The sequence below is a fragment of the Capsicum annuum genome, chromosome 5 (assembly GCF_002878395.1).
Source record: "Capsicum annuum cultivar UCD-10X-F1 chromosome 5, UCD10Xv1.1, whole genome shotgun sequence".
Lineage (NCBI taxonomy): Eukaryota > Viridiplantae > Streptophyta > Magnoliopsida > Solanales > Solanaceae > Capsicum > Capsicum annuum.
In genome coordinates this window covers 213417222-213430802 of record NC_061115.1, presented here as the reverse complement: position 1 = coordinate 213430802, position 13581 = coordinate 213417222, and the positions used below count along the sequence as shown (strand labels likewise).

The 13581-nt window shown below is 31.3% G+C and overlaps 1 protein-coding gene across 1 annotated transcript in view; it reads left to right on the top strand.

Moving 5' to 3' along the window:
• Positions 1–10752: 10752 nt before the first annotated feature.
• The window catches only part of LOC107872127 (S-adenosyl-L-methionine:benzoic acid/salicylic acid carboxyl methyltransferase 1-like), an 8467-nt gene continuing 5638 nt past the window's right edge, over positions 10753–13581 (top strand). Inside the window, exons 1-2 of the mRNA XM_047412258.1 lie at positions 10753–10834; positions 11743–11846. Coding sequence (XP_047268214.1) covers positions 10753–10834; positions 11743–11846 — 186 coding nt within the window. The remainder of the gene's footprint in view (positions 10835–11742; positions 11847–13581) is intronic.

Genomic DNA, 13581 nt, shown 5'->3' with positions numbered 1-13581 from the left:
TTGACATATTGGATATTGTCACTTGACAATAATCTATATGAAAATTCCTAAAGTATTCAAAATGCCTTAAGCATATAAAGTTTTTGAGAAACTTGTTTATTATCCTTATAAGGGATAAATTGATGGTCTAAATATTAATGAAACTCTTGGAGAGTTTTCAAAAGCAATAAGATTATTTGCTGAAATTAGAAATATACCAATTTGAATTGGTTATGAAGTACCATATCTTAGTACAATTATTGTACTGATGTATCTTGCAAATACTATAAGCCCTGATATAGCCTTTTCAATCAACGTATTAGCAAGGTATATTTTATTTATCCTCCTACTAGGGGACATCTAAATGGGATAAAAGACATGATCTTATTTTATTTCAGTCTCGATCTTGTTAATTATGCTGATGCTGGGTATTTATTTAACCCGCATAAATTTTGGTCTCAGTCATGCAATGTGTTCACATGTAGGGATACTGTCATATCTTGGAGATATACAAAGCAGTCTATCTAGCCTCTTTATCGAACCATGCTGAGATAATAGCTATTCATGAAGCAAATCGACCATGAGTATGGTTGAGATCCATGATACATCTCATTTGAGAAAAAATATAGTATGAAATGTGACAATGTACCCACAATTTTATAAGGAGATAATGCCACATACATAGCACAACTTAAGGGAGGATTCATGAAAGGAGATAGAATGAAACACACTTCATCAAAGCTTTTCTACATATATGAGCTCCAAAAGAATGGTGATAATAACATGCAACATATTCGTTCAAGTGACAATGTGGTTGATTTATTCATCAAGTCTCCTTTAATTGCAACTTTCAAGAAGATGGTGCAACAGATCGGGAGGCAAAGGCTCAAAAATGTTCTCATTAGGGGGAGTTAATACGCGATGTACTCTTTTTTCGTTACGAGATTTTGTCCCACTGGGTTTTCCTTGTAAGGTTTTTAATAAGGCAGCTTATATGCATATTGTTACAGATGTGTACTTTTTTTCCTTCACTGGGTTTTTTTTCCACTAGATTTTTTTTAGTAAAGTTTTAACGAGACACATTATCTATCAATTAGACATTCAAAGGGGGGGGGGGTTATAAATATATTACCCTGTATAGTGAATGTCTACTTTACCATGTATAGTGAATGTATATTTTACCATATATAGTGAATGTCTATTTATAAAAAAATTAAAAACCTCAAGTTTAGTTTTCCCTTATAAATAAAGGAGTTTCCTGCATTGCAATTCACTCAATCACAAACCCATCAAGAATTCTCATGAGAAATAAAGAAGTCTTCTCTCTTCTTTCTTGATTCTTCTTGTATTTACTTTATATTTCATAACAGTAATGAAATTGTTGACATTGAAAATAATCATTTTATTTATTTGGTAGTTTATTTCTTGATTGTGGTGACAACTTGTACTTAATTTTATTTATATTTAAGTGCATGTACTTACTTTAATGGGTCATGTTCGTGGGTTATTTACAGTGACGGAGTCAGAATATTTACTAAGGCGATTTAGAATATGAAAAAATAAACAGACAAGGAAATCAAGGGAATTAAATATAATTTTAACCATATATAATCAATGTATTTTTTTTTAAGGTGGTTGGGATAAATTCCCTAGCCCATTTGATATTTAATTATTTGTAGCTACGATTAAGACTTGTATTATTACTTTCTCCGTTTCAATTATAGTATCAGTACTCTTTTTTAGTCAACTTCAAAAAGAAAAAAAAGATATCTATTAATATGTGGTATTTGCTCCATCTCAATTTATGTGATATTTTTTAAATTTCAAAAGTCGAACCAATTTTTTTATTCAACCACAATATTTTCATATATATTTTAAATATATTGAATTATCAATTATTGTAACAAATAATACTTTTTGTGTAGTTTTAAAATATGAAGATTTTATTTCATAATCTGAATTTTGAAAGTTTGACTCTCAAAATTTGTACGATGTTACGTAAATTGAGATAGAGAAAGTGTGACGCCCCAAGTCTGCACCCCAGACGCTACATGGTGCTTACAACCCCGAGGGATCACAAGCTAACCCATGACTGGTACCTGCTGAGAGCACTGAATAATAATACTGAAATAACGCAGAAGTTAGGCTGAAATGCCTTAAGGTTCACAAACTGAATACTGATAAATATAACAACTGATTATAACATCTGAAAACTAAATACTGCCTGAACTAGTCTAGTCTGAAAAGCCTCTAACTGAACTGTCTGAATGTGGAGTTGATGGGACAAGCCCCCAATTAACTCCAACTAATAAAATACTGAATCTACTGAAATACTGAAATAAAAGAATATCCTCGATAGATGAGGACTCCCTACTGAATCTGTTGCTGCTGACTGAATCTGGCTATGCGCAGTTAGGAACCTGAGCGTTCGAACCTATGATATGAGACATCATAGCGCAAAAAGAGTATGCGATCAGTACGTGGAATGTACTAGTATGTTAGATGAGCTAAGGCTAAAATGCAAGGATTCATATGCAAGAACAATAACTGACTGAGTGATATGAATAAATATGAATGAGAGTACATGGAAAACTGAACTGCTGTAAACACCGAATATGCAATACTGTGCATATCTATATATATACTGCATTTGAGATTTATAATGAAACTGAGTACTGAGTTCTGATAACTGAGTAACTGATATCTGAGATTACTAATAACTGAATTACTGATTATTGGGTAACTATTACTGACAGTCCTGATTCTGTAGAACTGAACTGAGTTCTATACTGAAGACTAAAACTAAAACTGTGAAAGGTAAGCATCTAACCGACATGCCCCTCTCTGAACTGATTGGGGTTCAACCTGTAACCCCGGTTAGAAGGGTGTCAGTACCGTGCCATGGGTACAGACACTGGTATGTGGATCCACTGAAAAGTCGTCCCGAAGGACTAAGGGTCACCCTCTACTGGCAGTTTCCCTGATGAGAATGGTATTACCCTCAACTGGCAGGTACACACCTTATATACCCTCAACTGGCAGGTTGATATCTCAACCTACGCTGGCTATGTAGTTTTGGAATGCAAGGACTGCTACTAAGGATCACACCCTCTACTGATAGGTGAGTCCCCATCCTTGGGTTCGCTCAATGCTGAATCCTACTCCCAATTGAATAACACTGATTATTAAACTGGATAAAACTGGACTGAGTTTTACTAAGTTATGTAACTAACTGTGTACTACTATTCGTGATATTACTGAGACTATTCTGTAGCTACTGTGATTCTAGATAAATAGCTAGATTTCGAGTATTAAATACTCCCAGGACTCGATAGCATCAATAGTACACATGGCACAATCTTGAAAGCATACTAACTAGTCACTTAGCCATGATTCATTCATTGAGACATTTTTTCAAACACTTACAAGGCATGAACTTGCACATGAATGGGAACACACGCTAACATGTCGTGATTGAACTATTCAATTCACATAGGCATTTTAACAAACACTTGGGGAGCATGATCATCTCACATAATAATAAACATATGCATAAATATCACGGCTACAACATTCAACTTGTTAATTCAAGGATTTAATCATGAGAAACATATAATTCACCACATAAGCTATCTTAATTTCATGAAACTTGTAATTAATCATGGATTGAAACCCAAACAAACATCATGAACATGATTACAATCAAATTCAAACATGCAAATCATGAAATCTCAATCTTGTATTTTTCAAAAAGGATTCTTAGGCTCCATGGGTGGTAAGAATCCATGGATGAGCACCTAACATAACTGGGAAGATAAGTTCTTAAAGTTTCTTGGTGAAATTCTTAAGAATTGTTCTTGATTCTAGAAGGCTAGGGCCGTGGAAAATACCAAATTACCCCTTGGAAGATTTAAAAACTCAAAACTTAAAACTGAAATCCCGATATTACCTGTCGGCATGACGCGGTGAAATCGCGTCAGGACACTGAAAAGCTAATAACTGCGACCTGGGACTGTGCCGCGATGCAGCGTCATCGCGATGCCTCACTGAACGCGATTTTGTCCCTTGACGCAACACGGTGGTATCGCGTTGGGCTACTGGAAATTTTGAAAATGGGTATTGGTGGGACGCGCCATTATCGCATTAACATATTGAAAAATGACGATTGGGACCTGGAACTTCATCGCAACCCATTGAAATCTAGGTATCCCACTGGAAATAGATAATTTCCATTTTGCCTGTCACAGCGACGTGGTGCTGTTGAGTTTGGTACACTGTTTCACTAAAAGTGTCATAACTTCTCACTCGGATATCGGATTTTGGCGAATTTTATATCGTTGGAAAGCTGGCTGAATTTCCTACAAGATGGTGGGCTTTAAACGGGAAGATTCAACCTATAACGAAGGTTATACATAGTAATTCTAGTATACTAAGAGCTAAACTGAGCTAGGGAAATATGGGGTATTACAGAGAGTAACAATTTCACTTTAAAAATCATAGATCTCTTACTCTCTCTTCTCCCAGGCGATCTCAATGAAAGTTTAACCTCCCATGACTGTGGTTGTTTTACCCCAAACGATCTAGATACACAAACTTATACAACACTATTCAAATCAACTCTTTGCACATTTAGGAAGGAATTTCAATTGTAATCTGTTGATATAATCAATAGTGAACCTATTATTGTATTTGAACCATCTGATATTATATTCAAGGTTATATTAAAGAGAAAAATTTGCAATATGCTCTTCCTGCAAAGTTTTCCTGTGGGAGGCCATCGACAATAACCCTAAGGTGTAAGACGATAACCCTTGAAGTTGAATCCAGCAATACCATCGACAACGACAAGGCCAAGATTCAGGACAATGAAGGTATTCCACCGGACCAACAACGACTGATCTTTGCTGGTACAAAAAAGATTCTTTACCAAAAATAATCCACTTTTTTCTCTTTGTACGCCATAATTTGTGGAGCGGTTTCTATCCAACTTCTTCATTCAATTCAAAACTTGAAGCAAGGTAATTTTCCTCCCTAAAATCCACTTCAATTTATTCTAATTGTTTTTATGTTTTTTTTTTCAAAAAAAATATTTTGCGCCTAAGTTTACAGAGTAAAATTTGGGTGATTTGGTTGAGCACTTTCTTCGATTAATTGTTTTTTAGGCTTCACTGTTTGAATAGTCATTATGAATAGAGATTTGGGACCTTCCTTTAGTTTTCGGGTTTCTCAATTAGAAAGTATCAAAGAATCTCATGAAGTTGTTAACTTCGTTTCCAAAAGGTTTGATTATAAATTTGTTGACTTTGATGAAAATAGAATAAAGCATAGAAATGATCCCCAAATTATGAAGAAGTTGTGGCAAAAGCATTCTAAAGACAAGAAAAAAAAAGTGGTTCTAACAAAAAGGGATCCAACAGTCCTGAAAGTAAAGCTCCTGCCAAGAGAAAAAGAATTGTCGAAGCAATTTCCACAAATGAACTTCCCAAGGTAATTGCATGTTCAAATCTATTGAATGTTAGGCCGAGATACATATTTTGGGTTGCATGATACGTTTAGAATTTCATTGTTTATCTGTTTTTTTGTTGCTAAGTTATTTGTATCTTTTGTATTTTATTTTTTATTGAAATTAATATAAGAAAATACAAGTTCACAAGTACATAGATACATGTTAAGTAGACTTGAATATGTGAGTGATCATTAATGCTTTGATTTGTATCTAGTTTTATTCAATTTTACTGAAAGTCTAAATATAATAGATACATGTTTTTATTTCTAAGATACATGTTCTATTAACTTGTATTTGTGAGTTACTGTTAATGTTTTAATATGTTTCTTGTGTTGTTTAAATGGTATTGAAAGTAGAATTTAATCTTAAATCCTTAGATTGGGAGCTCCTGTGCATCCTAAATTCTGCACATGATCAGAGAGTAGTTAGACTAGCCCCCATTTTGTATTAGATACATAATAACAAAACATGTATCTTTCTGTCTTAATATGTATCTTGTTCATTATCTGAAGCAATTGTCTATTACCTGCATTAATCACATTAGATACATAAAACATTTATTTGTACCTCTTTCAGTTTTAATGATTACGGTAAGCTGATGTAACATATATTTCATTTGTTTGCAATTTGAACAGTATCTGGATGTCATCATGTACTACTTGAGGAAGAAGTACAAGAACAAGAATTTTCCAAGCAAGAGATACACTATCACAGATTGTTTTTTTAAAGTGTACATTGATAAGGTATATGTGAATTACTATGATGCTGCCGCTGGCAACGAGCTTGCCGCACAAGATGCATCCGCAAAGACTGATGAGGTTGCTGATATGGAGATGACATTGATTAACACCATCAAGGGATTCAGTCCACGCGCAGGTCATCCTTGGTATTTGGTTGATGAGGTCTTTGTCCCAATTAACTGTGATGGTGCCTTTCACTGGATATTGACAGTCATTACATTAAAGGATCGATGCATTCGTGTGTATGATTCAATGGCCTCTTCACAAAAACGTTGTTGATGATATAAACTTTGATGATGTTAGTAGTGTTTAGACAAGTATACATTAAGTTTTTTTAATGAATAATTACTTCTATTTGCATTAACATTCTAACGCAATACTAAATAACATAAAGATATATTTATGTTATCATTATGATATCTTTCCGCGCAATATATAGACATTGTATTATTGGATACATGTTTTAATGTATTTTATAATTTTATGTATCTAAAATAAATAAAGATATATTACAATATAGGTATTAACCATCACAACATTATCGTATTATGTATCTATAACTGTTTTTTGTTATAGATAATTCATGTTGTCCCTTACATGCATACCAAATTATATCATAACTTAATAGAACTAAGTCTTAAAAATATTAACCTATTACATTTTACATGTGAAATAAATTATTAAATCTTGTATCTATTACTTTATATGAGATACATCTTCTCAAATTGTATGTATCTATTATAAGGAAATTATTTTACTATATAATCATAGTAACCAACAAATTATTACATTTTTATGTATATACAACCCTTTTTATTAATCGAAAAGGATGTTTGACTATAACCTGCATAACAAATTCTAGCAGAACTTATATTACTAAATCTTAATAATATTGACAAATTATATTTTACAAACGATGCATATTTGTTAAAATTTAATGGAGATACATGCTATAAGAATGTATCTATTTTCTATCGTTCACTATGGCAGAACTACTAATAGAATGTACAATAACATTGTCAGTTCAATATATCTAAATTTCTACTTTATGTGTTACGAAAAAATATATCATCAAATCATATATAACTAAATAACAAATTAACAAAGAATGTTATTTATTTCGGTAAATGTCTTTTTCTAAATTTCATAAAAAATCAAAAATATCATCAACTAAAATGTTGAACAAAATAGATAAAAAAATCCAGCAACATTCCAAGGAACTATTCAACATTATTCATTAGTAAACTACATTTGTCACTCCTTTGGAAAGAATTTGAAAGTGCGCCTGTTGTGACCTTCATAACCACATCTCCCGCAACAATTACTGCTCGATGTCATTTTTTCACTTGTTTTCTTGTGCATGTTTTTCTTTGGCCTTCCAGGTTGACGTTTGTATTTAGGTGGTAACACAACTTACCGAGATGATGCTTTAAATGTCCAAACATAATCCTCTGAACGGCATCGTAAGATATAACTGAATCAATGAAAATAAAACTTCAACTTTATAACATTCAGTTACTTTCAAACTGTATAATAAGACATCAATATATTCACCGAGATACATAATTAGACATTAATATATTAACCTAGTTACAAGATGATCAAAACGTATATTTTATCATAAAAATGTATCTCGACCAAATTAACATAACGTCATGACTAAAACTCAACAAGAAACATAATTAAACATAACTTCATAAACGGAGATACAAGATGGGGCAAAATGTATCATTTTCATAACAAAATGTATCACGATGTGAAACTTGTACCACATGTATCTAGGAAAATTTACAACATGTATCTAGGAAATTTCTATGTATCTAGGACATTTCTATTACATCTTTGGTCTTCTAGGTTGACGTTTGTATTTAGGTGGTAACACAACTTACCGAGATGATGCTTTAAATGTCCAAACATAATCCTTTGAACGGCATCGTAAGACATAACTGAATCAATGAAAACAAAAATTCAACTTTATAATCTTCAATTACTTTCAAACTGTATAATAAGACATCAATATATTCACTGAGATACATAATTAGACATCAATATATTAACCTAGATACAAGATGATCAAAATGTATCTTTTATCATAAAGATGTATCTCGATCAAATTAACATAACGTCGTGACTAAAACACAATAAGAAACATAATTAAACATAACTTCATTAACAGAGATACAAGATGGAGCAAAATGTATTATTCATAACAAAATGTATCTCTGCATGAAATTTGTACAACATGTATCTAGGAAATTTTACAACATGTATCTAGGACATTTCTATGTATCTAGGATATTTCTATTATATCTTTGGCCTTTCAGGTTGACGTTTGTAATTAGGTGGTAACACAACTTACTGAGATGATGCTTTAAATGTCCATACATAATCTTCTGAACGGCATCGTAAGACATAACTGAGTCAATGAAAACAAAAATTCAACTTTATAACCTTCAATTACTTTCAAACTGTATAATAAGACATCAATTTATTCACTGAGATACATAATTAGACATCAATATATTAACCTAGATACAAGATGATCAAAGCGTATATTTTATCATAAAGATGTATCTCGACCAAATTAACATAAAGTCGTGACTAAAACACAACAAGAAACATAATTAAACATAACTTCATAAATGGAGATACAAGATGGAGCAAAATGTATCATTCTCATAACAAAATGTATCTCGACATGAAACTTGTACAACATGTATCTAGAAAATCTTACAACATGTATCTAGGACATTTCTATGTATCTAGGACATTTCTATTATATTTATGAAATTAAAGCACAACAAGAAACATAATTAAATATAAATTCATAAACTGAGATACAAGATGAGCAAGTACGCCTATTGTGACCTGCATAACCATATCTCCCACAACAATTACTACTCGATGTTATAGTTTCACTTGATTGCTTTTGCCTGTTTTTCTTTGACCTTCCGGGTTGACGTTTGTATTTTGGTAGTAACACAACTTCGTCCATAATTTCTTGTGGCACAATCCAGTCCTTCTTATCAGGCATTGAAAACATAGATTCTTCATACGTCTTCCTTAATGTTTTAGGATAATAAAACTCTGAGAAATAAGGCTTCATATCAACTACATGCTTGCTTTATAGTACTGCAATCGTGTGTTCACATGTAATCTCGTCAAATTAGAATCTACCACAAGTACAAGTCCTCCTATCAAGACATGCTATGTACTTCCTCCCGTCATCATAAACAGAATAAACATATGTAGATGACACGCTCACCTACAAGATTAGTCATTATATATTTACACATAGATACATATTGGTCTTTTTTAGAATATTTTGTTTAAGACAAAAATACTAATTAAGTTACTGCAACATTTTTCAAAATAGTTCAGTACCCCGACGATAAGATGCTTTAAAGAGCCAAACACAATCCTCCGAACGGCATTGTAGGACATAGCTGAATCAACCAAAACAAAAGTTCAAATTATTTTTCTTAATAAATATAGAAAAAACTGATTTCTATATTCATTAACAGCATTGAATATTTGTATAACATGTATCTATAAATTTTACAGCATGTATGGAGGACATTTATATGTATCTAGGACATTTCTGATATATATGTGAAAATAAAACACAAGAAGAAACATAATTAAACATAACTTCATAAATTGAGATACGAGATGAGCAAAATGTATTATTTTCATAAAAAAATGTATCACGGCATGAAACTTGTTCAACATGTATCTAGGAGATTTACAACATGTATCTAGGATATTTATTTGTATCTAGGACATTTCTGATATATATGTGAAATTAACACACAACAACAAACATGATTGACCAAAACTTCATAAACTGAGATACAAGATTAGCAAAATGTATCATTTTCATAACAAAATGTATCTCAGCGTTAATAACATAAAAACACAAAAACAATCTGTAAAATAACCATCAACCAAACATTGAATACAAATTTAAATTAATGTACAACAAATTAACAACACCTGCTACCAAAAAAAAAAAAACTTAACATACCTTTTCTTGACCAATCTTTTGGCATAATAATTGAAAGAATGCTCAATTGCAAATCGCGCCATAACCGAAATGAGAGTACTCTTGTCTATTTTTTCCTTGTTTCGTCGAGTTCAAGTTCTCCCACATTTATAGAAATCATTTGTTCGTCAGTAACATGTTCACTAACCAGAATTCCATCACCCTTATAACCAACATACTCGATTTCGTTAACCCAAACATCGAAATATCGTAAAAGCACCGAAATATTCATATCAAACAACCGAAAATAACAAATAAAAAAAATGGTATGTTTTATTTGAACAAGAAGAATGAAGATTTTTCAATTTCAAAAATAAATTAAAAGAGAGTTTATGTTTTAACAAAGTGGAGTAATAAACGGATTTCCAGTAATTGTGGAATTTGATTTTGCTTTTTTACCTTGATTAATTAGCTTTAATGCTGATTTGATGGAAAATTATCTGTTACATTCCTTAAAAGATGTTGACTTAGTTAATTAATACATGTATCAACAGTATGTATCTAATGTGATTAACTTGTATCATCAGAGGTCAAATGTTGGGATTTTAGGAGATTTTGAAAAAAGTTGAGATTTTTAGTAATTAGTAGTAAACATGTCGTTATATATGTAACTTTTACTAAAATGTAATGTGTTATTGTGTTGTTGGGCCCGGATCTACTAGTATGCTAGGCTTGTCTCGCGGGCCTCCGTCAACACAATTAACTTGCTTACCTTAGACTACATTGCTAATTTTATTTCTTTATAAATTACAAGTTAGAACTGTGTCTGGTTATATTCATTTACTTGTTTTACTTAAACCAAATTTTTAATTTTATTTTTTCATAAGTTACAAATCATATCTATCTCTCTGATTATGACAATTATTTTTTCTTTACTTAAATCGAATCGCTAATTTCATGTTTTTTTTTCCTAAGAATTATAAGTTAAACTTGTCGTTGATTATAGTAATTAACTTGCATTACTTAGATGGAATTGCTAATTTCATTTTTTATTAGTTAAAAGTCAGATATGTCTATGATTATGACCATTAGCTTGTTTTACGGAAATGAAATTAGCAAATTTAATTTTTTTTTATAAGTTACAAGTTAGATTTATCACTGATTATAACAATTAGCTTGCTTTACTTAGGCCAAATTGTTAATTCCATCTTTTTAAAGTTACAAATAAGATCTGTTCTCTGGTTATAACCATTAACTTGTTTTACTTAAACTGAATTGCTAATTTCACTTCTTCATACGTTACAAGTTAGATCTGCCTTTGATTATAACAATTAACTTACTCTAATTTGCTTAGATCGAATTGTTAATTCCAATTTTTCATAAGGTACAAGGTACATATGTCTCTGATTATATCAATTAACTTGCTATAATACTTTTTGAATTAGTAATTTCATTTTCAAACGATGATTCCAAAATTTATTATTTCATTAATAACCTGATATCATAAAAATTCAAGAGCGGGTGCAGTTAAGAATTTGACTCAAATTGCTTTGCTGGTTCATTTTATACTAGACTTTTTCCTTCGAAAAGCTTGCATTTTGGTCACTCTTCTTACAGTCTTCATTGGCTTTCTCAGGTATGACGACTATATTGTAATAATCGAAATTCATTAACTTGATTAGTCAAGATTTATTTTAGGGAAAAATATTCAGTATATACCTAAACTTTAGTGATATTTGTTGTAACACGTTTGAACTTTGTGGGAGGTCCTATGAACTATTTATTAGTGTATTTTAGTAACATTTATAAATTAATAAAAAAATAAAAATAAAATGAATTTAGTGCAAATAAATGTCAATAAAATACACTAATAAATAGACTAAGGGGGTCATAGGACCCCTCAAATTGTAGGTATATTAGAAAGCATTTTCCCTTTATATTATATAAATTTGAAATGCCATTTTTACTTTATCCCGTAGATTCATGATTTAGTTTGAGTTGATTTTATTTAAAATCAAAACCAAATTGATTTAGTCGATTTTTCGACAAAATAAAATCTACTACATATTTATTGATTTGGTTATTATGAGTTCAATTATTTGATTTTACGACTTTTACTAATCTAAATGGCATTTCACTCTATTTCTTCCTACAATTAAAACTTATAATCACTAATTATCATTTTTATTATGGTGGCTATATTTCTTTGGATTATGGAGAAAATGTTAGAAGATCTGTAAGCTTTTATAAGGTGCGTAAATATATATAATATAATATAAATAGTATTTGATAATTAGTGTTTGTAAACATGAGACACTATAAAACTTTGAAACATTTTCATCTTAAAAATTTTAACAACATTTGTATAGCTATAAAAGTTTTATCAGTAAAGATAAAACTTGAAGCTTGAATTTAGAAAATTGTCACAATTTCCTTAGTGGACTAAATAGTTAATAATCCTACAAGATTATACTTAATTTTAGATAGTTGTCTCTATATTTTGAACCACCAATAACAGGTACCTGTATTTCAATTATACTTATTTTAGATAGCAAACTTTACGTGTTGAACCATCAATAACAGGTACTGTATTTCAATTATACTTATTTTAGATAGTTGACTCTACGTTTTCAACCACCAATAATAGGTATCTGTATTTCGATCATACTTATTTTAGATATCTGACTTTTGTTGGGTTATTGGGTCTTTTTCCCTTCCTATGTGGATAAATGAAGTCTAATTTAGACCAACCCACTTTTGCCCATAGGCCCATTACTATGGGGCATATATATTGTTCTTTTTAGGTCTTATTCACCATCACAAAAAGAGAGTTTTCAGCAGCCAAAGAGAGAAAAACAAAGTTAATTTTCGCACCTAATTTTCAGCCACAGTCAACTTCAAATTGCGATTTCCGCTTCGTTTCTTGTCCGATTGAGCTGATTTTTGGACTGCTTGTTCCTCTCATCTCAATCTTTGATTAGGAATTGACGGAGCTTGATTTGGTGGCCTGTATCTACTGTTCTTCATTCCCGAACAGTAGCTGCATTTTTTGTGCTCTCACTCCTTTATTTCTTTAGTGTTTGGTGTTGTGGTTTATGTAGTGTTTCTTGTTGTTTGGCATTTGTTTTGTGGCCATTTTGGAAGACAATATTGTAAATCTTTGGTGATTATAGTGGAGGTTTTGGTCCCGTGGTTTTTTACTCTTCACACTGAAGGGTTTTCCACATAAATCTTGTGTCTCGTGTTATTGCTTTTATTCTTATCTTGTTTCATTTGGTTGATTTGTTTGCTGTATATTACTCTATTTTGCTTGGGTTTATTTGTCTCTTCTTGGTTCAAGTTGAAAGGAAAAGTTTAGTCTTGGGTATTTT